At 43.7% G+C, this 25,079-nt stretch overlaps 2 protein-coding genes and 1 non-coding gene across 7 annotated transcripts in view; 2 read left to right on the top strand and 1 right to left on the bottom strand.

Moving 5' to 3' along the window:
* The first annotated feature begins 936 nt into the window (after positions 1 to 936).
* Positions 937 to 12,388, top strand: LOC124998150 (phosphoinositide 3-kinase regulatory subunit 5-like). Its single transcript, XM_047572361.1, has 18 exons — positions 937 to 1,113; positions 3,507 to 3,618; positions 3,995 to 4,095; positions 4,184 to 4,252; positions 4,331 to 4,469; positions 4,998 to 5,067; positions 5,153 to 5,330; positions 5,421 to 5,592; positions 5,678 to 5,746; positions 5,827 to 6,668; positions 7,697 to 7,822; positions 8,084 to 8,215; positions 8,297 to 8,390; positions 9,594 to 9,670; positions 9,756 to 9,849; positions 9,952 to 10,031; positions 10,117 to 10,235; positions 11,910 to 12,388. The coding sequence occupies exons 2-18, from the start codon at positions 3,507 to 3,509 to the stop codon at positions 12,055 to 12,057; spliced, it is 2,622 nt and encodes an 873-aa protein (XP_047428317.1). The 5' UTR covers positions 937 to 1,113; the 3' UTR covers positions 12,058 to 12,388.
* Positions 12,389 to 13,302: 914 nt separating this feature from the next.
* On the bottom strand, positions 13,303 to 13,384 carry trnas-aga. Its single transcript has one exon. It is a non-coding gene; the product is annotated as a tRNA-Ser (tRNA).
* A 1,904-nt stretch (positions 13,385 to 15,288) lies between these two features.
* The window catches only part of LOC124998147 (nucleosome-remodeling factor subunit BPTF-like), a 30,346-nt gene continuing 20,555 nt past the window's right edge, over positions 15,289 to 25,079 (top strand). For 2 of the 5 annotated variants that reach the window (XM_047572357.1, XM_047572356.1), the window contains exons 1-5: positions 15,291 to 16,647; positions 18,181 to 19,003; positions 20,068 to 20,288; positions 24,039 to 24,200; positions 24,337 to 24,528. In XM_047572357.1, the coding sequence (XP_047428313.1) occupies positions 16,092 to 16,647; positions 18,181 to 19,003; positions 20,068 to 20,288; positions 24,039 to 24,200; positions 24,337 to 24,528 (1,954 nt within the window). In that variant the 5' untranslated portion in view covers positions 15,291 to 16,091. Of the gene's footprint in view, positions 16,648 to 18,180; positions 19,004 to 20,067; positions 20,289 to 24,038; positions 24,201 to 24,336; positions 24,529 to 25,079 lie in introns of all 5 variants that reach the window. The other 3 variants (XM_047572355.1, XM_047572354.1, XM_047572358.1) reach the window with 3 other exon arrangements.

The raw sequence follows: 25,079 nt of genomic DNA, 5'->3' as shown, positions 1-25,079 counted from the left end.
GTGGAACCACTGCGGAGGATAACGTGATAAATGCAACTTCTGCTTGGAAACACGCAGCTAACGTTTGCGTTAGCTAGCGATTACCATTAGCATTGTAACAAAAATCCCCTAAACGATGATTGACGCAATTTCGGTCACGATTCAGTCAAACCCATAATGTTACCCAGGCCGAAACTGGTGGTGCATTAGATATTAATCTTATCAGATAAGAAGTGTGCACATTGTTGATTGTCTGCACTTCGAAACCAAAGTCGTCTACGACTGGCAGTGGCTGCTATGAGATAAATCTTCAAGATCGTGTTTTTGATTTTTAATACAGCACGATGACATTTTCATGGTTGACAGTGACAGTGTTCGCCTCGAGCTTCCCTCTGTTTTGCCTCCAGAGTGACGTAGGCCATGAAGGGGTCCATAAGATGGGCGATTTACTAAAGGAGGGGAGTACTAATGGGGCCTTTTGTGGACTAACCCACAAATACTTGATCAGTTTGTGATCTAGTGAATTTGGAGTCCAAGTCTGTGTCAGGCTGGATCCATCAAGGAGTGTCATAGCTATGGGGTGGGGAGTTGCCTGGTCTGGTCAATGTGGGTGCTACATGTCTAAGTAACATCCACATGAATGATCAGATACAAAAGTTTCCTAGCAAAACATTGAATTGTCAGTCCACCTGCCAGTGGTTTTAATGTTGTGACTGATTGGTTTATTTGTGCTCATATCCTCACAACTGAATCTCATCTGAATGCGAGACAGTTTCAACTTTATCCCCATTTGTGTTGGATCTGGTTACCCAGACATCACGTTCCAGAGCGTCGATTGTGTCAAACGAAGTCTGTCACAATCAGCATGACTCCTCCTCCCCCTCCTCCTCCTCCTCCTCCATCACCGGGACCGGCACAGCGTCTTGTGCAAGCGGTCGCTCTATCTGCGCAGACTCGCGCCGAGTTCCTGTTTTTCGCAGCACACGCTCTCTCGGGCGGCTGCAGTCGGAGGGGTCTATTTTTGAAAAGGCACCGTCAGGAGGAGGATGTGGTCTCCGTATTGTTTCCCTCTTCGGCGTGTCTCCGCTGCGGTAGATCTGGGATGATATAGGACACTGATTGCAGCAGCTACAGGTAAGACTCCTCTCTCCCTCTTGATTCATTTGCACGCTGCAGCATCTGTTCGCGCAGTGTGACCATTATAGCTTCATACATTCTCCGCTGTGGCAGGAACCGGGCCCCCTTACATGAGATCTTAATGCAAATTTTTTTTCAAGCTCTGCAGATTTCCTGTTTCCCCTTCTTATTTAAAAGCCGCCCAGCGCAACGAGCCGTCTATCTACTGGCTGCCGTGGGTAAATTAACGCTACCGAAGGTCAAGTTTACACTGGAAGTCTTTGCAGTGTAGCCTGACAGCACACAATGGGTTGACACCTGCTTCCTCAGAGGACAATTGATGCGGGAGATTCCAGGTAGCTGCTTCAGATAAATCACATATATAGGATTTGCTTTGCACTTTTTAAGGCTTTTGAGAGCTCGTCCCGCTGCAGCGACGGTGACTAATAAATGTCATGCGGATCCTCTAACTTAGTCCAAAAAAGAGGTAGTGTGATTGCAAACCTTTACACGTTTGACGCTGCAGATGTGATAATGGGGAAACGGTTAACGCGGATATAAAGGGGTAGTGGCTACTATATTCCTCCTACTTAATATCCAGCTTCCTGCCGCGTCTCGTCTTTAATTTTACATTGTGCGTCCCCTGAATGGGCTTTTTCCTGTTTTGTTGGGTGCAGGTGACCCCGGCTACTGTTTCCTTATTCACATCCTGGAGTAGCACCGCGGGGGGAAATATTCCTTCTCATCAGTCTCACAGCTGTAGGAAAATCAGCTCATATCTACACATCATTAGGTACACTAGTGGTGGGGAACGCATCCAGATATGAGACATGTTTGTCTCAGCTTCAAGACGGTTAGGATGTTCGGTTCATGTTGAAGCAGCGTCAGGAAGGTGGTGATTCATTTGTGTTGAACTGAATCGAAAATGACTTAAATCAAACTGAAAGAGCGCAGGGGTGTCAAAGAAGATTTGTTTCAGGGGCCACACACGCATACGGCCCCCAGTTTGATCTCAAGCATGAAAGATAGGTGTGACATTTCGGTTTAGGTGTGGGTCTCGGTGTTGTCTTCGACAGCTCTGGCTGAAACAGTGTGAACCGAAGCGAATTCACAGGACAAATTCAGATTAACAGTTATTGAAAGAATTGCAGTTAATATCTAATGTGTAATAAGTTAATCCTCAATTATTTTAAGAAGCTAATATAACTTGTTACTGAGATTCTCTTCTAGGTTCTTAGCTACGCTGATGCTTAAAACGACAACTATCACTACTCGAAATGTTATTTCATGCAGCTTGTTAAACATTTATAATGAAAAAAAAATGTAATTCACTGTTTTGTTGTCACTGTGATGCAGAGCAACAAATGCATTTACTGTAAAGTCACAACTATTAACCTCCTGAAAAAAAAAAAGAAACTTCATGTCCCCATAAGAGGACGCAGGGTCTCAGGAGGTTAATATTATTTAAACCATCCCCTTCATATTTTCCTCGTTTCAATTCAAATCTACTTGTTTTTAGTTTAAAAACACTAGTTTCCGGATATCTGATCGTTCTTTGAGACTACGATCAAGTCCACTTGTGCATGTCTAGTAACTTTCACTTTTGTGTTATTTTTATGTAACTTATTTTTCACCAAAACCACATGTAATCTGGGACAGTCCAGATGAACTAATTTGCTTGTTTTTAAGTAGGACTGAAAACAGTCGATAGTAAAAAAAAAATGAATTTTCAATGTCGTGTTAAAAATGTTAATATCATATAAAAGATCCAGTGCCGCTGTTGTTTTAAATGTAATTCGCCTCCCAAAAGCAAGAAAACAACACGCATCAAGTTAAATTTCCTGTATTTTGCTGTTAACTGTTTTCATTTCTGCGATCAATATCGTTATCGTGATATTTTTTTCGTCCTGTTTTCAAGGTTGTGGATTCGAGAAGATGTGTTGGGGTTAAAATAAGAACGGTTTTGTAACACTCTGACCCTTGAGTCATGCGAAATTTGTTGTCAGCAGCTGATTTTAAGAATGGAGAGGAAAAAAGTAGAAGTTGTGTTGCGGGTGTTTTGACGACCAGCTAATCTCCGGTCTGCTCATGCACTCTGACTCATTGGGGTTTTTTTTCTTTTTTTTTTTTCGGATAGGAAGTGCCATCGCTCTCCGTCCTCATGATGCATGTCTGTTATTTTTTATGTTAGGGTGGGGTGGAGAGGGCGAGAGGGGGTAGTAGTTGGACCTTTTTATGTATTTCATTTGATTGTTTCTGGAAAGGAACAACAGTGATTATAAAGCAGCAGCAGGAAGTTTAGATTACTGGAGAGACCCGTTGGTTTACCAGCTCACAATAAAAGGCCGTAATTCTTGTTTTTTTTATTTTTGGGACTTCCTGTTTTTCTTTGTCGTCTCTTATTTGTGAAGATGATGCAGACGATGGAGAGCAGCTCGTGCACCGAGGATCGTATCCAGCACGTCTTGGAGCGCTGCCTCTGTGACCTGGGTGTCGACACTCCTGACAAGCAGCTCTGGAACGGTAGGAATCAAAACCACATTTATTTATGACGCGAACTCAGGGACAAACACACCACGCAGTGTGGGAGAAGAAGCATGAGAAGAAATCATGTCAAAATGTCATGTAACGCGGCCGGCCGATAAGGAACATGTTGTCCGTCTGAAATGGGAAGAAATGGGAATTGAAAGTGGTGACGGACAAGACTGTGGAGGTGATTTTTTTATTATGTAAGATCAGTTGTGAAATCTCTAACAAAAAAGAACACCATTCAGAAATTTGGCCGCAAGCGAAACTACTGCAACCGAACTGCGGTTGCCTCGTGTCAAACTGATTCGTGGATCAGCGTGAAACCTGAAGAGTTCAGGTTGATGTTTTTTCCCCTCTTGTGTGATAACAGCCGGACTGTGCATAAACCGCTGGTGTTTGGAGGAACTTGTGAAGAGAGATGCCCACAACTTCCTCATCCTTCTGCAGAAAATTCTGAGGAAAACAAAGGAGGTGGAGAACTGAAAATAAAAAAACATTATTTTCGAACTTTACTATTTTTACAGCTTCCGTTCAACTTATTTTTTTATCTATTTTCCAGGTTTTAGAGCAGTGTCAGTATGAGCTGGTGGTTCCCCTCACGCTCCTGTTCTCGTCAACCCTCCTTAAGGTGAGTGGATGTCATATGTGATGAATGGAGCGGAGGCACGAGAAATTACTCATTTACGAGTTTCCTGTCTCTTTGCAGGCACCGTACGTGGCTCCGGACAGCGGCGTGCTGCAAGAGGCCTCGCTGCTGTTCCGTGGCTTCCTGACGTGGCCCGAACCTTGCAGCTCTGCCTGTAAACGTCTGCTTGAGATCATCCAGCAAGAGCTCCGAGCACCAGGTATCACTGCGCTTACAGAAAACAAGTGTGCGACACACTCAATCAGCCTCAACATTATGCCTAATATGGTGTACGTCTCTCTTGCTTCTCCAAAACTGTTGTGACTCATCAGAGAATAGACAAAGGCCTTCTGAAGGTGTCCTGTGGTGCCTTTAGGTCCTGTTTGTTGAGGGTGGGGGAATTTGTGAATCATCCCACAGATACTAGAGATACAATATGGGATTTAGTGAATTTGGAGGCCAGGTCTTTTGAGTTGTTCCTTAACTGTTTTTGCGGTTGCATCCTGCTGGGGATGGCTTCTGCCCTCAAGGAGTGTCATTGCAATGGGGTGGGGGTGCCTGCTCTGGTCTAGGTGGGTGCTACCTGAATGCCAGTTCCAGGTCCAACTGAGCACTTCTCCTGTCATAATGTCCGGTTATAATGTTGTGGCTGATTGGTGAAGGTGTTGAGTAGTTGAGAAGAAGTTGCATGGAACTGCTGTCCATGTGTCTACTCTTTATTCAGCTATTCTGCCCGTTTCTGTTGCAGGTATTTTATTCCATAGACTGGTGAGAGCAGAGCAAAGTATGTCCCATGAGGTCCACGGCACCAAAACCACGTAAGTTCATTCGAATCGCGACGTTAAAAATGAACTTCAAGCACGATCTCCGTACTTATCCAATGCGTGTGTGAACCTCCATTAGAATGGTGCTGTTGGTAAGTCAGGACGATGAAGTTTCTCCGGAGGTCCAGTCTGTGTTGGAGCAGCTGAGCACCACCCGGGAGTCCAGCAGAGACGTCACAATCACTCTGATCCTGCACAGCTTTCAGGCCACGTTGGGCACCAGACTCGACCTGCAGGCCCTCCACGCCGCCCTGCAGGTGACGCATCAGCTCAGTGCATTTAGTGCTTTTGGGTTCACAATTTCTACTATGCAGCTACAACAAAATTTTACTCACATGTTCCTCCAGAGGAAAGAGAGCGAAGAATTAGAGCAGCTCCTGGAGGAAGTGAACGACTGCATGGAGACGGCAGCCTCTGCAGCAGATCTCAGCGTAGCTAGACAGGATCTCCTCGACACCATGGAGAGACTTAGAGAAAGCCTCGCTGTTCCTGCTTCTGCTGATGAATGCAAAGACTCTGGTAAGACACAGGTTTGTGATCTGTTGCTTTGGTTTTCCTCTAATTGTCATGTGAATGTCCTAAAGTGTCACCTCCTCTCAATTAGGTGCGGTCGAGACGTTCGCGCTGCCCTTCCCCAAATGCCAAACGTGTACTTGGGAAAACGATATCTTTGGTAATTAGCTAATTTACTTCACCTTGTTGTACACCGACAGTTTTATCCGACTCTAACTCTATGGATTCTGCTTCATTAAGATATCCTGAAAGGTGTTCTTGCAGCCGAGTCCGACCTGGATTCACCTCCAGACTGTTTCCTCAAATCAGAAATGGACGAGGATTATAACAATGACACCAGCGTGGACGAGGAAGACGATTTGGACGGACCCAAAGCGTACGATGAGTTTCAGAGCCATCGGATCTCCACTGCATCTTCATCATCTAGGGACTCCATGTTTTCCAGCTATTCTCTGTCTTCCAGCTGGTCTGTGCCGTCGAGCTCGTCGGGCGTGGAAAGCGACTTGGGCGAGGACACCGCCCAAGAGGACGCAGAAGAAGGACAAGACAGTCAACCAAAACCTAGAAAGAAACCCAAAAAAAAGTCCAAATCCCTCTTGGGCATTGAGCGCTTCTCCATGCTTTTCAAGAATCCCCGCAGTCCTAACATTTGCCGCCGTGTCCAGAGTGCGGGCTTCCATGACGATTTGGGCAAAGACTTTCTAAGAATTGGGTCACAGCTCAAATACTCCAGGTCCTTGTCCCGAAAGTATCGTCCTCTGCAGACGCCCACCTCTCCGCTTTCTCCGCAGAAGCATGTGTGCGTCCGGAGGAGGCCGATCTTCAGCTGTGACGAGGAAAGTGTGGCGGAAGCGCCGACCCTGGTCAAAGTGGTGGTGTTTGGAGGCGACAGGGAGGCTGGCAGGCTGGCCAGAGCATACAGCGACCTGCATCAGAAAGAAAGCAAATGCCCCAGACTCACCAAGGTGTGCAAACTGCAGTTTTACTTTGTTCCTACGAAAAGGAGAACTGGAAGTCCAGGAGGAGGGCACACGTCAACTGAAGGGCAGACAGGAAGTTTAACCAAGACCGTTGCTTCTGTGGTGAGGACATCGACCTCAGTCACTCCTCATCTGGTTCAGTTTTTTTCCTCGTAAACATTCATAGAGGGTACAGATTTATAGCCAATAACAAATGCTAAATAAATTGATCATTTATAAGCCATTAACCATATAATGCCAAATGTATCACATTTGATATGTTTCTGAAACCCCTGCACCTTCCGCATAATCAATACTTACCTGAAAACTCTCTATATAAATAGAGCTGAAAAACCTATTTGAGACTTGCCTGCTGCCCCCTGGTGGATTTATCTGTGCTCTGCAGTCAGAGCAGGCTTTTGGCAACCTTTTCTAAAATGTCTACTTTAGTGAAATATTTTCTAATTTTTAAAAGATTACGATAAGACTGTAATTTGAATATATACTTTATTAAAGTAGCCCATGATTACTCCATATTTTATACATTATGTTACAGTAAACTTTTGTTATGCAGATATATATGATAATTTACCTTAATCATTACTTTGCCTCATTCACATTTTTTTCTAAATTTATTAAAGTGATTATCCAAAAGATTCAAATGCATTCTAAAAATATGCTTTATGCGTGATTTTTGTTTTTGCAAACTACTGTTCCAGAAGTTCACCTGGTAGCTACATATCGACAACTGAAATACATAGCAAGATAAATTGTTAATTAAACGTTAGCTAAGGATAATAGATAAAAACTTAGCTAAAAATGATGTATAAATATTGAAATAGTTGTCACATTTTAATGAATAGTGCACTAGACACAGAAGATAAATTGTTGTAATTGTTAGCAAAGAAATAGTGAATGCTGGAAGCAGCCAAAGCTAAAAGATACTGTAAATATTTAGGTAAATATAATTCATAAATGTTGGAATAGCTAGCTAAGAAGAAGAAGTAGGTTAAGTATCATCCCGAAGAAAGCTGGTATGAAAATGGTAATGTTTTATTAGACTCGCATGACTGGACAGATGATATGATGGCATTAAATATTTTCAAATAATTGAAGTATATGTTGTATCTCATATCTTTCCTTTCTGACAGGAGTCAAATGGCGAACAGATGGAGAGCAGTACAACCGAAATAGCCCAGATGTTGGGAATGGTGGATCCATGGTACGAGCGGAACATCCTCAGTCTGCTCAGTCTGTCTTCTGACGTCCTTTGTAAGGTACTTTTTCTCATGTCATCATTATAACCTTGACACAGAACACAAAAAAACTCAAAGGAGCAGCTGAAGAAAAGACCGCGGCTATCAGGTAGTGATACTATATGGACTAATACTGAAAGTCAGTTACATAAAAAATTACTCAGGCTGCTTGTATGAGTTGGTCAGAAAGAATTGTAAGCAAAAAGGAAATGGGGAACCCAACTCCTAGCATTTTCTCCATGTGTCACCACGTGTCACCATGAGTATTCTCGTATGACTCAGGCTGCTTCTAAGAACGACAGTGTCTCAGAGTGCAGTGGGCACACGCAGCACCTTCCTCTTCTGGCCGACTTGATGCTTTATTACTGCCGACATGCCGACCAGCCTGTTCTGGTGCAGCTCTATCAAGCTGAGGTCAGTGGAGCTCCAAAATGACCGTAAATTAATATGTGAGCGCTCAACGAACTAAATGTTTGACTTCCTTCCTCCACACAGCTGACCCTGGCTGGGGGAGAGAGGAGAAGGGAAGTGTTTATTCACTCTCTGGAGCTCGGGCACACCGCTGGAGCCAGAGCTGTCAAGGCCATGGGTGAGTAACACTATATTATGTGCTCTTTAATTAACAAAGACCACACCTTAATTGATGCAAGGAGGTTTATTGGATCGGATGGGAAATTGATGGTGGGAGGGAAGGGGTGATAGGAGTGGAAGGGAAGGTATGATAGTAGTGGAAGGGATAATGGGAGTCAAAGGGATGAAAGGAGTGGAAGGGAATGCATGATGGGTCCAAGGAATGAGGAGGGTTGTAGGGAGGGGATGATAGAAGTGGCATGGTAGAGATGATAGGAGTGGAAGGAAGGGAAGGGATGATAAAAGTGGAAGTGGAGGGATAATAGGAGTCAAAGGGATGATAGGAGCAGAAGGGAAGGGATGAAGGGTCCAAGGAATGAGGAGGGTTGTAGGGAGGGGATGATAGAAGTTCAAGGGTAGGGATAATAGGAGTCAAAGGTATGATAGGAGTCAAAGGGAAGGGATGATGGGTCCAAGGAATAAGGAGGATCGAAGGGAAGGTATGATAAGAATGGAAGGGAGGGATGATAGGAGTCAAATGGAAGGGGTAAGAAGGGTTGAAGGGAAGGGACAATAGGAGTGGAGGGGAAGGGATCTGAGGTGTCCAAGGAATGAGGACGGTTGTAGGGAGGGGTAGGGAAGGGTAGAGACGATAGGAGTGGAAGGGATAATAGGAGTAGAAGGGAAGGGGTGATAGGAGTTGAAGGGAAGGATTGAAGGGTCTAAGGAATGGGGTGAGTCATAGGGAAGACATGATTGAAGTGGAAGGGTAGAGATGATGGGAGTGGAAGGGGTAATAGGAGTATATTGGAAGGGATGATAGGAGTGGAAGGGAAGGGATGATCAGAGTGTAAGGAAGGGATGAAGGGTCCAAGGAATGAGGAGGGTCGTAGGGAAAGGATGAGAAGGGTCAAAGGGCTCGAATTATAGGAGTGGAAGGGAAGGGATGATAGGAGTTGAATTGAATGGATAAGAAGGGTTGAAGGAAAGGGACAATAGGAGTGGAGGGGAAGGGATGAGAGGCATCGAAGGGAGACAGTGAGAAGGATTGAATGGAAGGGATGAAAGCTTTCGAAGGGAAGGGATGAGGGTCAAAGAATGAGAAGGAAAGAAGACGCACCTTTATAGGAAAGCTCATGAAACAGAATGAAATGTGGCGTGGTATTGTTCCTCAGCTTGGACTTATAATAACTTAATAACGTTCATTGATTTGTTTTCCAAGGGGCGGCCAGCAAAAGGTTTGGGATTGACGAAGAGCGGGAGGCTGTCCCTTTAACACTAAGCGTGGCCTACAACAAGGTAGTGATTCCACGCACAGATTTCATGCAACAGCAACAATAAGAAGAGTTAAGAGTTGGAGATTTAATAAAGCTGTTGATTTCAGGTGGCTGTGAGTGGAAGAAGTCAGTGGATAAAGGCAGAAATCGTCTGCACATCGATTAATGTTTACAAAACGTACAAGAAACATGAGCAGCCAGGTGAGCACCACCCACAGTCCAAATGCTTGTGGCTGCTTTTAACTGATTCGATGGTGTGGTTTCCATTACTGTCGCTAAGAGTGTGTTGTGTTGTCTGTCCAGATTCAACAGGGAGTCTGCAGCTGACAATGACAGAAGTCCTCAAGAGGCAGTCTTCCAAGTCCAAGAAGGCATACAACCAAGTGAGTTGGAAATGTTGAACCGAAAACACTCCCCACTGAGAAACACCTCCCATCCTCTCACACTGACTTCTTCTCTGTCCGGCAGCAAATCTCAATATCAGAAGTGAAGGTGGACAGGGTGCAGGTGAACGGCGGAGAGGACGGGACAACGTTTGCTGTGTGTCTGGATCAGGACGAAAAGAAGTTCATCCAAAGCGTCACCAGGTACAACATAGCTAAATCTGAGGTCTTGTGTGTAGTTAAGATCATCCTTTCTATAGAGACTTTCTAGGGCCAGAATGCCACTTCCTAAGGCATCTCAGGCAATCGACCAGCAATCAACCTGGGATTTTATCGGCTCGGCTTCGATGCGATCATGAATGCCGCGTCGACCCGCTAATTTACACGATAACATTGGATGTACCTGCCTGTCACATTCTGATTCTGTAACTGGGCGGCCTGTCAGACTGTGTCATTGTAGAAGCTCCAGGGCTGCGAGCAGCTCAAAAACAGAGCAAAGTTTTGGTTTACTCCCATAAGAGACCGATCTCAGGAGGGCAGAGGTTTTTGTCAATTTTTTTCAATCAAACAAATCAAATGTGTTTCGATGTGACAGAGTTATTAGTTTTGTCTTTGCAGTCAGTTGTTTTCTTTTATAGATCGTGGTCTTTACTCTGAACCCCTACTTTGTTTTCTTTTGTTGTTTTTTTCTACTTGGATGTTCAGAAACTTAGGGTTAGAAGGTTAATGTTTAGGGAAACTTCCCTTCTTATTTGGTTTATTTCCCTTCTGTGTGGCTGGGTCACTGGGCAGAGGGAGCAGGGGAATTAGTCCCTGGATTGAATTTCCGGGCCACCCATGGTCTCTTTATGGATCCAGCGGAGGTCTTCACTGTGGGGAATGGACGTGAAGCTTCTCCTATTTAACAGTCTCTTAGTTTTGTCTTTGCAGTGAGTCGTTTTCTTTTTTAGATCGTAGCCCTTCCTCTGAAACCCCTACTTTCTTTCTTTTTTACTTGGTTGATCAGAAACTTAGGGTTAGGGTTAGATGCTTCCTAGAATCTGTTCCTGACAACAAGAGACAATGATTTCACTCAATCTTCTTACACATTTCTAACACTCATTCTCTGCAATGCTCCATATTTACTGAAGGTGAAGGTTCTCAGTCATCCAGGCTGAACTTGTAAAGGTTCTTTAAGATGTTCTGCCACTCATTTATGTAGACCCAAACAACCAAAAGCTGCTCGTACAATATTTATTTAATCTTTTTCATAGATTTCATACATAGATAGATTTGTGTATAATGCAGTGTTCAGTCACATCATTACACAGAGACAAGAGGAATTACAGTCATACATACATGTTATATTGTCATGTATATTTATTTAATTACATATACATACACCGATCAGCCATAACATTATGACCACCTTCCTTATAGCCAATAGCCAGCAGCCAATGCAGAAATCAGAATTTCCATTAGCCAATTTTTTTTCCCAGTGAAGGTAAGAGAGATTATGAGTGCCACTGAATGCATATGATCATTTTATTAACATTTTTTGCGTGAAAATCACACAGAAAGTACAATACATAACAATATATACACAGAAAGGTTAAATATTTCAAGTTTGGGATCAAAAAAACTTCCAAAAAACTTAGAAAACATGACGACATTTTTGTGATCTAACACAAACACGACCTGTCAGCCATGCTTTTTGTGTGTGTGATTGCCATCGTTGGTTGACATACAACTCGTGGCCTCCAGAGCACAAACACAGTGACGTAGCTACAGAGACTCCAGTTTATAGGGTCCAATAAAATGAGATTTACCTGATCCTGATAAGCTCTATTAGGATTGTGTGAACTGACCATTTAAAGTCATCTGCGTCCGTGTCTGCAGGTGTGAGGTGTCTCTGTGCTCTAAACCAGGAAGCAGTTCGGACTGGAGGTCCTACAAGGCGTTACCGGGCCAAGTCCAGCCTCTCCACCCGTCCTACTGCTCTTTGCTCTGCCTTCCCATCACCTCCTTCTCTGTCTCGTATCCGTGACACACTTGATGCTCCACCGGACCGAACTAAAAACATCTGTGTGATATTCACAAATACGCGGCTCACCACAGGAGAGCCAGGTCTTCAGGCCAGGATTCAGCCATCCACCTACACCTAGAGGACAAAGGGCGCTCCTTTGAGGACAACAGCGTCCAATAGCGTGGGATGTAATCCTATGACCTGACTACTTGAGTACTGATCCAATAATTATAATAAAATAAGCTATTTATTTAGATTTTTAACCACAAAAGCCTATATATGCATATATTCCAGATTTTATACGTGTTTTTAAATGTCACTGAACTGAATTAAAGCCTCTTTTGTTCTCGGTCTTCCTCTTCTGAGTTAATCACACAATAATTACTACCTGCTGTTATTATTTCCCTTGCGGCGAGCGGCAGAGGGGAATCTCCAGGAGGAAACTCTTTTCAAATTTAATTTTAGACTCTCACAGGAAGTTGTGAGTTACTGTAGCCACTGTATCGCAGTTTATTTACACAGGTAAGTGATTGTGGATGGAAAGTCACAGTAACCTTGGTATATCTGAAAGTATTTCCTAAATGTGAACACACATGTGTGTGGTCTGAAGTGGGACCAGTTCTCATTTTGTTATTTCCATGTTGAGGGTTCACAGGCAAAGCACGAAAACAGCAACTTTATTGTCACTGCATATAGTACAAGTGCATATGCAACGGAATTGCTCAGGTTGGCATCTAAGCAGAGGTGCAAATAGCAAAAAATTCCAAATAGTAAGATAAGATAAGATAAGATAAGATAAGATAGTACTTTATTGATCACCATTGGAGAAATTCAAAGTAGTAGAACAGTAGTAGTAGAGAACAACTATTGTATTACAAACACAAATATGTAAGTTGATACATGCAGTATTGAATAAATGATAAAATATCTTATTTTATCTTCTATGCCGTAGTGTTATTGTTTTTAGTATCAATCATTGGTCATAATTTTTGGTTCCTATCAAAAGTATTTTCTTTATTGGGAAAAAAAATAAATTAAAATGGCTATAAGCCTGCTTCAGCAGCAGAGGGCGCTGTGTCATTACTTTAAAACTATGGCAGCAGTAGTAGAGCCGAGCCTCAGTTCGTGTTTTATTACGACAACACGAACCTGGACGTGAAATCGTTTTGTAGAAACGTTCAGATATTTGTTTATTTGTGTTACTAAATAATATAATAGCTGAGAGCCGCTCAATGATAAATAGAAGAATTAACCAAAAAGGTTTTGCGTTGTCGGCAGGATTCGAACCTGCGCGGGGAGACCCCAATGGATTTCTAGTCCATCGCCTTAACCACTCGGCCACGACAACTCATAAACGTCCATATATACACGAATATATTTATAACTACATTAATACGACGGAAGACGAGAACACTACGACATTGAAATGTCCCAGCTCATCTTCTGCCTTTTAATCCTCACCAGGGTCACGGGGGTCGCTGGAGCCTATCCCAGCTGTCATCGGGCGAGAGGCGGGGTCCACCCTGGACAGGTCGCCAGCCAATCGCAGGGCTAATACACACAGGCAATTAAGAGTCAATTTACGGTCACCAATCAGATTAACGAGCATGTGTTTGGAGGTGGGAGGAAACCGGAGTACCCGGAGAAAACCTACGCAGACACAGGGAGAACATGCAAACGCAACCCGAAAAAAAGGCCCGAGCTGGACTCGAACCCGGACTTTCTCGCTGGGAGGCATCATCGCTAACCACCAACATTTAAACTACCCATGTTTAAGTATATGGCTCCAAACAGAGGTATTTTTGCGGTAATTAGTAAATGTAACAGTCCTAGGACACTGTTTTTCCGACTATTTTTGTAAACTTGTTCACAATGATAATTATATAAATATTTTATTTTTTATATATTGAATATATTGTGTGTTTATGTAAGTATACATCAGGTACATCCTGAATGTTCTGCACACACACATGCTTTAAATAATATGTTTGTACAGTACTATGTACCAAATATTGCACTAGTTTAGTAGCATGAAGTAGCTACTATATTTATTCTACACAGATACCTGCAATTACCACTTACACTGCACTTCTTGTTAAATGTGTAATGACAAACCTAATCTAAATGTAATCTAATCTAATATCCATTGACATCAGTACACAGTTAAATCAATTGATATTTTAAACAAATACCAGAAAACCAGAGCCTTGGTGAAGCTAACATGTAATGCTGCACTATTATTAGAGTGCATTTTGTTTTCAGTAGTGTAAGTAATGAACTGCCACGTGTATAAATTTAAACTAGTGACCATGTTAATGCTTTTATTGCTCAATATATTCACCCTGTGCACCTCGGACTTCAATTACAACACAGAGTCAAGTCATATGCAGAAGTACTGCAATTATGGGCTGTGTCAGGGATGGACAAGAAGAAGAATACAAAAATCTAGTAAACAACTTTGTCTCATGGTGAGAAGCGAAGCATGTATAAGTGCCTGGGTCTACATCTGGATCACACTGAACTTTTATAGGCATACAAAAGAAAAACAACAACAAAAAACAATCTAAAAGTGCATGACCTCCTCTCATTTTATTTCCCCTTTAGGTGGCCCTAATAATCTCTATATAAAAGAAAAGCAATAATACCAATAACAACAGTAACTGGTTGTTAATCCATGTCATTTCACCGTAATTAGTTTTGTATCCAATTATTTTAATTCACTTATTTAATAATTCTTATAAATATTGTCTACATAGTATATTGTGTTGTTTCTTCTGTTTTTTTTTTTTTGTTTGTTTTTTTAGTACATGTTATGTGTGGTGTCGAGTGAACTATAAGTGGTTAAATTTCTGCTGTCAAATTGGTGCCAAGGACAAAACGTATTAGTAAATTTGAAGGTAATAGGGGGGTTAAACATGAGTAATTTGGAGGATAATTGTCTTTTTGGTCGGAGACCACGTGACTCCTCTCGCTCTCTCTCCAGTGGAGGCGGGGCCTGCTGCTGTGGTGGTGTGCGATACCGTCAGTTTGGTATCAATCCGATACCAAGTAAATACAGGGCCACTATCGCCGATACCGATCCTTCTTTTTTTTTTTTTTTTTTTTTTTTTTTTTTACTAATTGGATTCATTACATTAAAAATCCAGTACAGAACGTGGGCAAAGTTTACAAGTAAATAGAAAATATTTTAGTATCGCAATAAAAGTTTTCGTCCAGAAACAAAACAAAACTGTTACTATCACCAGAGAACAAATGAAGAACACTGAAACTATTTCTCTCCTTTCATTGCACTTCTTCTTTTTATTGTTTTTTAATTAAACCAATTAGGGCTGTCAAGGTATACCAGTATCTATGATAATGGTGGTATTACAAAAAAAAAGAAAAAAATAAATTTCAATGTTATGATAAAAATGTGCAATTGTAATATCGTGTAATGATCCAGTGCCACCTGAAGCTAGTGTGTGGTTTAAATCTGTTTGTTTTCATCCGTTCTACTTTTATTTTTAGTGTAATTCATCTCCCCATAGACTAAAAACAACACAATAAAAGTTAAAGATGATTTATTTTTTTATTTTTTACAATTTTTATTTCAATTTTTGTCGATATCGTGATAATATCGTTATTTCTGTCCGCTATAATCGTGAAGTGGAAATCTCTCTATCGTGACAGACATTGACCTAAGTATACAAAACCATCACTTCAGTCGTCGTAGAAACTCGAGTATCGATGCAGTTGGTGGTATCGATCAACACCAACATTTTGTATCGATATTGTCGATATTTGGATAGATCCGCCCACCGCTAACTATCAGCCACAGAGGCAGAGAAGAACAAAGATGGCGGCTCTAGGCGAACCCGAGCGGGACGCCGGGCTAACGTTTTGAGCTTTCACTCTCGAAAAAGAAACCGGAGGGGAGGGCTTCAACGAGGGAGGGGGGTGGTCAGCGCACCGTTTGAATCCTCCCGAATCCAGGTTCGTGGCGGTGCCGCTTCTCTAAACAAAACGCTAAAGGTTGTTCAAAAAATTAAAAACAACAATAATACAGTTCGCCTATCATGCGAGGAAAAAGGGGCAGGCCGCCCAAACCGCTACAAACCGAGGAGCCATCTCCAGCCGCGGCCCGGGGCTTGAGACCCAGGAGGAATCTGAAGCCCCGGCTGAGGGACAGCGGGGATGAGGACGCCGAGAGCCCCATCAGGGAGACGCCGAAGGCGACCAGGAGGAGGAAGGGGGCGACGCCAGCGCGGGGCAGGGGGAGAGGGAGAGGTGGCGGCGGCGGCAGAGGAGGCAGAGGCGGCCGCGGAGGGAGGCGAACCACCGCGTCCAAAGCGGTGGTGTACGACGACCACGAGAGCGACGAGGACGAGGACGACGCCGTCAGCCTGAGGTCGGAGGAGGACGAGGAGTTCGTCGAGGAGGACCCTCAGTCCGAGGAGGAGGACGAGGCCCTCAAAGTCGACTCCGATTGCCTCGAAGATGATGTGCTGGACGAAGAAGAAGAAGAGGAGGAAGAGGAGGCGGCGGCGGCGATGGTGGAGGAGGAGGAGGATGGTGCCAGCTGCTGCACAGAGAGTAGCTTTCGGAGTCAGAGCACACACGCCAGCACTCCGGGTAAATAAATAAAACACAGGCCTTTATATTCTTTTATATACAGTGACCCCCTTCTCCTCAACAAACACTGTGGGTTTAGAAAATGCACCAAAAAAAAACCTGCTGCAGGTTTGAGTTTCTGGTCAGTGCAGGAAGCAGCTAAAGAAAAGGGTTATTGTTCAAAATGGAGAATGCACACACAGGCCGCAGTCCGATTTATTATTACTCCTCCTGCAGGTGGATTGAACCGGTGGGTTGTATCCCTGCCTCACCCGGTCACCATCCCCTGCCCGTGTGCACGTAATTCGGGCTTAGTTTAATGGAGCAACCGTCAAGCTATGTAGCTCCAAAACACCCATTTACATGCATGGCCTAGCTGCTAGCATGCTAACGTTAGCGAGAGAAATTAGCTTCGTCTAACTCGCAGTTTAATTAGATAACTCCAAACGTATGCAGCCACTATTATTAGTAGTAGTAGTATTCATATTACTATTTTCCTCGACATTAATTTACTTGTGTCCAATTAGAGGTAATTAACAAGGCGCTAAAGGCAGCTAACTAAACGTAGCATTCCTGTCACTTTATCTGCTCACGATTTAATTCATTCAAGTCCAAAGTTTAAAAAGACGTCGTGCGACAGAGTAGGAGAGGTTATAATAAGTACGAGGTCTGAGTAACATAATAGTAATAAATTGGCTTCGCTTGTTGGTGTTTTGCTACGTGTTGGTGGACGAAGAAGCCAATTAAAGCTAATAATGACACTGGCCATGTGTTGAGCCGGCTCAGCCAAAGCAGCAAACTGAAGCAAACTTTAAAAGTCATGCTTTTTTTCGTGCTTTTTAGTCAGATTAAATGAGTAATTAATTATACATGTATACATATGTGTTTGCATGTCGAAAATGCTACTATACTATGTAGCTTTATATTAAATTATATATAAAATATACGATTATCCACGTACTCCTTTCCTCCTGAAGGTATTTCTCATGTTTCTCATGTTTCAGCACTTTCTGAAAAATCTGCTTCTTCAAACTACTTACAAAACACTAGGGGAAGTGCAACTATGTAAATGGCTGCAGACTTGTTGGTTATTTATTTTGTTATTTATTATTTTTTAGCTTTTATTCAACTTGTTTTTTTAGTGTGTTTGTAGTAGTTGGAGAGTTTCTTTTTTGCTATTTTTAGTTTGTCTATGAGCGAGAGAAGAGCTCTGTGAAGTGCTGGTTGCTCAACTGAGGGGATTATTGTGTAAATTTGGACCATCGCAGCTTTTTTGTGTTGCCCTTTGCTCTTCATTTACTCCGTGCCAAACATTGCAGTAAACGTGCACTACCCCAGTAATCACCGTTGACAACGAAGCGCCGCTTTGTTTTCAATCGCTTTTATTTAGACCTGCTTTGCCTTTTGGCTGACGAAAAAGAGTCCCCTGCACCGCCTGTCATCACAAAAAATCTGCACAAATAGTGTGAACTTTTACGTAAAGCGGGAGCTAGAGGTTGAAATGACTTGCTCTGCCTTTTGTTTAATTCATAAATGTTGTGTGTCCCACCACAGGGAAGAGAAAAGCCCCAGCTCCCCGGCCTCGCACTCCCCTCCTCGAGGACCGGGAGATCCCTCCTCTCGAGCTTCCCGACACCTCCGAGGATCTCCTGGTGCCCAGCGAGGAGCTGCTGAACGCCACCTCCATCTACGAGGTGCTGAGGACCTTCTGCACCGTGCTGCGCCTCTCTCCGTTCCGCTTCGAGGACTTCTGCGCGGCGCTGGTCGGCCAGGAGCAGTGCACCCTGATAGCGGAGACGCACATTTCCCTGTTGAAGGCGATCCTGCGCGAGGAGGACTCCTCCAACACTACGTTCGGCCCCGCCGACCTCAAGGACAGCGTCAACTCCACTCTGTACTTTATTGACGGCATGACTTGGCCCGAGGTGTTGCGGGCGTACTGCGAGAGCGACCGGGAGTACCAGCACGTCGTGCCGTACCAGGAGGTGGACGACTATCCCTACGGCCCCCTCGAGAGCAAGATCAAGGTGCTGCAGTTCTTGGTGGACCAGTTCTTGACCACCAACATCGCGCGGGAGGAGCTCATGTCCGACGGCAGCATGCAGTACGACGACCACTGCCGGGTGTGCCACCGCCTGGGCGACCTGCTGTGCTGCGAGACCTGCTCGGCGGTCTACCACCTGGAGTGCGTGAAGCCGCCGCTGGAGGAGGTCCCCGAGGACGAGTGGCAGTGCGAGATCTGCGTGGCGCACAAGGTGCCCGGCGTCACGGACTGCGTGGCGGAGGCGCAGAAAAACAGGCCGTACATCCGCCAGGAGCCCATCGGATACGACCGCCACCAGAGGAAATACTGGTTCCTCAACAGAAGGATTATTGTGTAAGTTTGGACCGTTTGCAGCTTCTTTTTTTGTGCTGCACCTGAATTACCCTTCAAACACTAAACGAACACGGTTGCGAGGCTTTTGATTTGGTCAGAAGCTGCAAACAGTTCAAAGCGGATAGAAAACATCTGTAGCAGCCACTCGCAGTTATTAGAAATTAACATTCCACCGAGTTCTTTTGTGTTATTTTGTGTAATTATGCCATTAAAGTAATGTTTTTCAAGCAAATTGTCATCAAAAAAAGAACAATTTTTGGATTACACTTTTAATTTTCCTTCTGCTTTTGCACAAATTTGCCTCGTTACAATTTCTTTTTTGTTTCTGAATCGTTCTCATTTAGTTTTAGTGAAACATTGAGCATCGTGGGTGATATATTTAACCATAATCACACTAATGCAGAGACAGAAGCGAAGGTGTGAGAACCAAAGCCAACATGGTGATGGAGTCGGCTGCTGTTACTCGTCCTGCTCATGAAACTTTGTGATTTCACTAGATTGAACTGCGGTGACGTCGGCCGAACGTCGGCCAGGGGATTTTTCCAAATATGAAAACATGTGTAAACGTAATGGAAGCAAGTAGAACGGTTTCCTAGAGGATGGTCGCAAACGACGGGTTTTATGAGTGTTTGACTTTTCTCTTCCAGCTTTAAATATGAAACAGCTGTAGATGGGAAAGCGAAAGTCGCACAAAGCAGAAAACTGAGTCATATGTTCTTTCTAGATATTTCAAATGACATCATCAGTCTAAGTCTTTGTCTTTTACTGGCAGCTATGCTTTTCTTGAATGCATCCACGCCCCTCTGAATTCATGGTGTGTTTGAGCACAGTCTTCACAAGCAATTGATTTATTTATTTTTTTATTATTTGCATGGGGAGAATAAACAGACACGGATTAACCTCTCAAACTTTATTTTAATTTTCTTCAAAATAAATCTGCGTCCAGGTTGCAGCTAAAGATTAAAATTCACAAATCTCTGCAGATACAGTGAGTCATGTGATGGCTTTTTTTTATTATTAATACAGTCTGCATTGTACTGATGAGTCCTGGTTTCTCTTCCCAGAGAGGAGGACGGGGAGCACGAGAAGAAGAAGATCTGGTACTACAGCACCAAGGCCCAGCTGGAGGAGCTGATGGAGTGCCTGGATAAGGAGTACTGGGAGATGGACCTCCACGCCACCCTGGAGGAGATGAAGGAGGAAGTGGAAGCTCACATGGACATCACAGAGGACCTCACCAACAGAGCCCGTGGAAACAATAAAGCCTACCTCACTGCACTCAACGGTATAGATTTCATATTGTCCCCCCCCCAAAAAAAAAAATGACGGTTCGGTTTTGGTTGCGTTTACGTCGACGATACACCGATTAGCCAGAACAGTTGCGACTCATCTGAGAATGGACGTTGGTCTTCTGAGGGTGTCAGGATGTTGTTAATGGGCCTTTTGGGTCCTATGGGTTGAGATGAGGATCCTCTGTGGATCATCCCACAGATGCTTATGAATTCAGAGGCCAGGTCAACACCTTGTGCTGCTCTTCATGTCTTTTTTTGAGAACTTTTTGTGTAAAAGTAAAAAGTAACTCTTTTAGTTAATTGATCAGTTTGAGATGTAGTGAATTCGGAGGCCAGGTCAACACCTTGTGTTGTTTTTTTTTTTTTTTTTGTTGTTGTTGTTGTTCCTAAACCGTTTTTGTGGTTGCATCCTGCTGGTCTTGTCTACTTGTCTAAGTAACATCCACACAAATGAATACAAGGTCCTAAAGTTTCCCAGCAGAATATTGAACTGAAGCAAGATGGTCATAATCTTATTTACTTCTTCCTGGTCATAAAGTTGTGGCGGATCGGTGTACGTGTTAATGCTGATGCTGTGGAGTGAGTCCAATGATGTCCACATGGATTCAGGCTTTCATCTTCTTTCACTCCTATTTTAAACAACTGGTTGTTTTTTCCACCTCCATGTTTTTGTCCCTCCTGGAAACTCTTGATGTTTACACCACATGAGGCGAACATGCTCAGAAACAATGGATTTATTCCAACCAGAGAGAAACCATCACACCAAGTGTTTACATTTAGGCTTAACCGACCCCTCTGAATCAGTCGTTTACATTTACATGCACAGATTAATGGAGCTGTGCTCAAAATTCGACTTTCTGAATGAGTTTACAGTTTATATGCGAGAACATGTCCTCCTCCTCCTCCACACTAGGTGGCGATACGTGTCTTTTTAGCGGGTTAATACGACCCCCTTTCCGGTTGACCCATTGTGTCATATGATAAACGACCGGAGTCGATCATGTGGCAGACCGGCATTTCAAACAACAAGATGGATAATGGTTCAGCTTTTTAATGTGCGTGCTGCTTCTGGTGCAGATAAGATGAACGCTATCCCTCAGGTTGTTCTTCTTGTCTAGTTGAACTCGGTTTAGGGCGAGTACATGGCGGTGAAAATCGCATTATCTGTGTGTCTTAATTGGATAACTCCGATATAAGTTACTAGGGGTGGAAAAAAAATATCAATGTGGCAATATATTGCGAAAGTTTTTCTTCTGATACAATACCAGTTTTGAATGTCTCAACCCTCCGGAGTCCAGAGTATAATTAGCTGTTTTTGACTACTTTTGGTTTTACCTTTATATTTCATCTTAAAAAACGGTTTACAGTGCTTGTTTGGTTTCATTCTTTTCAGCTCAACCTCATTTTACAATTATTTTATTCATTTTGACAAACTGTATTAACACATTGGACCTAAAAACCATCAAATCCGAGTAGGAAAAAGTTCGATGAACATGGTTTCGAGCATTTGAAGCTGGTTAGTGATCTCCGCTAGCATTTTCCTTCTCACTGTTGTTTCTCTGTGCACCACTTGCACAATATTAAGAAATACTGTGCGGTAAATTATTTCTAATAAGCCTAGTTTTACTTGGCCTATCAACACAATTTAAAAACTGGTTTGTAGTTTGAAGTTGGCACTTTCTTCAAAAGGTGAAACGGAGACTCGGTGACGCTGTGTCTTGCTGCTACGTCGTCTTAAATTGGTCATGTGATTTGGACGCTCCGTCACATCCGTTGACTCTACAAGGTTAATGTTGATTTTAAAAGAAAAAGAATTTGTGTTTGTCTTTGGACTCAATTTTGTCCAATGAACTATCACTGATGTCATCTGATTTACATATATATACATTGTGTATTTTAGGCTGCGTTTAAAGTTTCTCAGTGAACTATGCAGTACATTACAATATATCGCGATATCATAACGTCGCAATAATGTATCGTATCGTGACTTAAGTATCGTGATACGTATTGTTGTATTCTATTAGTTTACATGCGCGTGAGTTGTCCAGTTAAAGTCAGATTAAGGCAATATTTTTTCTTTTGTAATTCTTGTGTAATGTGAACCCTTGTTCAGATGCTCGTTGGAGCAGATTTTGAAGGTGACATGGAGGAAATAATCGATTAGTCCACGTGTGTGAATCAAGCTGTGCGGCGTCTGTTTTGCATGGCTGCAGGGTCACGTTCTGCAGGGTCACGTTCTGCATGGTCACGTTCTGCAGGGTTATGTTCTGCATGGTCACGTTCTGCAGGGTTATGTTCTGCAGGGTTATGTTCTGCAGGGTTAGGTTCTCCAGCTGTGCGTCCAGAGCTCAGCCTCAGGATAGTTCTTCTCTTCACGCAGCTGTGGGACAAATGAAGGATTTTCACGTCTTATCTCACCTTCGCATCGATGACAGTTAGCTGCTGCGTTTTTCTTCCTCTGCCTCACATTCTCTCAGACACAACCAACTGTTATGGTTTTTCTTTTTTCTTCCCCCCTCCTCCTCCCCCGTCCTCCCCCTCCCTCCCGCTCGCTGCCTTCCTCCAAGGAGCCAGAGTGGTTAGAAGAGTTTTTGATTACCGAGCCAGCAGCTTCCGTTCCTGTTTGACACGCTGCCATATCTGTCTGTTTTTGTAACAGTTTTCCTGTGCGCCTGAGACCGTTCTCTCACACACACACACACACACACAAAAAAAAAAGTGACATTGCTGTGTTTTATTGAGGATCTGCCTCCGGTGTTCAGTCACAGGCTCGAAGGTCTGAGTGGATGAAGCCTGAAATGGAAGAAAGTGTGTTTTTGTAAATGTGATTTATGGGTATTGCTGGTTGTTTTTTTTCATTAACAGCTTCTACTACTTTTCTGCATTTCCACTCGTTGGGACGGTTTTCTCAAGATAAAATAAGAAAATCTGCCTTGTCTTAGGTCTGTGTGTGGAAATAGCTTTAATTTGTAAAGGACAGTTTATTCTCTTTATAATATAAGAAACTTGGTTAGTTGGACTAATTTGAATATGGGAACTAAGAAAATGTAAATTAATTAATTATTAACACATCATGAAAGATTAATCAATAATAGAAATAGTAAGATCGGTACAGTGCTGCCTTTATTTGAATAAGTTTTTATTAGGAAAAGTTCAGTTATCGTTCAGTTATTGTATCTTGCAGCTTAAATACCATGTTACAGCCATAACATTATGACCACCTTCCTAATATTTTGTAGGTCTCATTTGTTTCTCCAAAACTATCGCCAGAGGATGGACATTGGTCTTCTGAGGGTAGTGTTGTTAGTGGGGGGGGGCCCTTTGGGTCCTATGGGTTGAGGGGAGGGTCATCTGTGGATCATCCCACAGATGCTTATGAATTCAGAGGCCAGGTCAACACCTCGTGCTGCTCTTTATGTGTTTTTTGAGAACTTTTTGAGAACTTTTCACGCTCCTGCCATCAAGGAGTGTCACTGCCATGGGGTGGGGGTGTCTGGTCTGGTCTAGGTGGGGGCTACGTGTCTAAGTAACATCCACATGAATGAATGCCAGGTCCAACAGTTTCCCAGCAGAACACTGAATGGTCACAAAGATGTGTAAATGTTAATAACTTCTTCTCCTGTCAGTGGTCGTAATGTTATGCCGGATCGGTGGATACCATCGTTAAAAAAAATACTGCATCATAATTGAACTGTCGTACACATGCATTTTGCTTAAAGATGATTGTGTCCCCTCGTCTGCAGACGTGGTCACGGAGCATTTGAAGGTCAGACGGGAGTCGAGGAGGCGAGCGGAGGAGGCGAAGCAGGGAGCAGATCCCGATCCCGACTCCGCCGAGGTCGCGTCCCCGCTCAACAACGGGGAGCACAGAGCGGCCGAGCCGGCGGAAGAGTCTCGCTCGCAAGGTAAAAAAAAAAAAAAAAAAAAAACGCACCTGAAAATATAATTTACTCACCTGCCTTTCAACCCCTACACACACACACACGTGGAAACCTTAGACTTATTACCACATGAGTTCACCTCCGCCTTGTGCAACCGCAGCCGCCACCGAGGAGAGCTCGGACCCCGGCCTCGGCTCCGGCGGCCAGGATGCGACCGTGCCTAAAACAGAGCCCCTCCAACCGAACATGGAGCCACAGCATCAGCAGCAGCAGCAGCAGCAGCCGCCGCCTGTTCAGTCTGTGAACCAGGAGAGCGAGGAGGGCCCCCCGGTGGCGAAGCAGGAAAGGACAGGTAGCCCGAGTCGGGGTCTCGTGTTTGGTCCTCGGTCCACTTCATGCCAGCAGCCTGGGTGTCCATCCATCCATCCGTCCGTCCATCCATGTCCATCTGTCTGCTTGTCTCCTCCGTTTGCTGCTAACCGCACCCCGTCCTCTTATTTCATCAGAGATTTTGAGGCGTTTGCACATTTCTGGACGGAGGCTTTAATTTATGGGCATGCACCATCCCTGGAAGAGCGTCTTTCGGATTTAGTCGTCTCTCTGAACTCGTGTCTGATCACTTAGCATCGTGCAACCCCCGCCCCCACCTCCAGCCTCTAACTGCATTGCGTTGAGTCTTTGTTATTGTTGGCTGGCTGCTGGTGAATAAAACATTGGCATGACTTCCATGTTGTGATAAATATTCCCTCAGGCGAAAAAGAAACCAGCTTCTGTGGATGTCGCTGTCGTGCACATGCATAACAAAAACCCTCACGCTTCCTCAGGTGTTTCAGGCCTTCCTCTTCGCTCCGGACTAAGGCTTTATTTCTCTTCTGCTTTATTTCGCCTCTTGCTCGCATGTTC

This window comes from Mugil cephalus, chromosome 20 (genome assembly GCF_022458985.1).
Source record: "Mugil cephalus isolate CIBA_MC_2020 chromosome 20, CIBA_Mcephalus_1.1, whole genome shotgun sequence".
Classification (NCBI taxonomy): Eukaryota; Metazoa; Chordata; class Actinopteri; order Mugiliformes; family Mugilidae; genus Mugil; species Mugil cephalus.
The sequence above is the reverse complement of the archived record's forward strand: the minus strand, read 5'-3'. Positions and strand labels throughout refer to the sequence as shown.

Excerpts from the sequence above, each read along its gene's own strand:
- LOC124998150 (XM_047572361.1), top strand. The coding sequence starts at position 3,507 with ATGATGCAGACGATGGAGAGCAGCTCGTGCACCGAGGATCGTATCCAG. Across the intron at positions 8,391-9,593 it reads CAGAGCTGTCAAGGCCATGG|GGGCGGCCAGCAAAAGGTTT; the intron begins GTGAGTAACACT and ends TTGTTTTCCAAG. Across the intron at positions 10,032-10,116 it reads CCAAGAAGGCATACAACCAA|CAAATCTCAATATCAGAAGT; the intron begins GTGAGTTGGAAA and ends TCTGTCCGGCAG.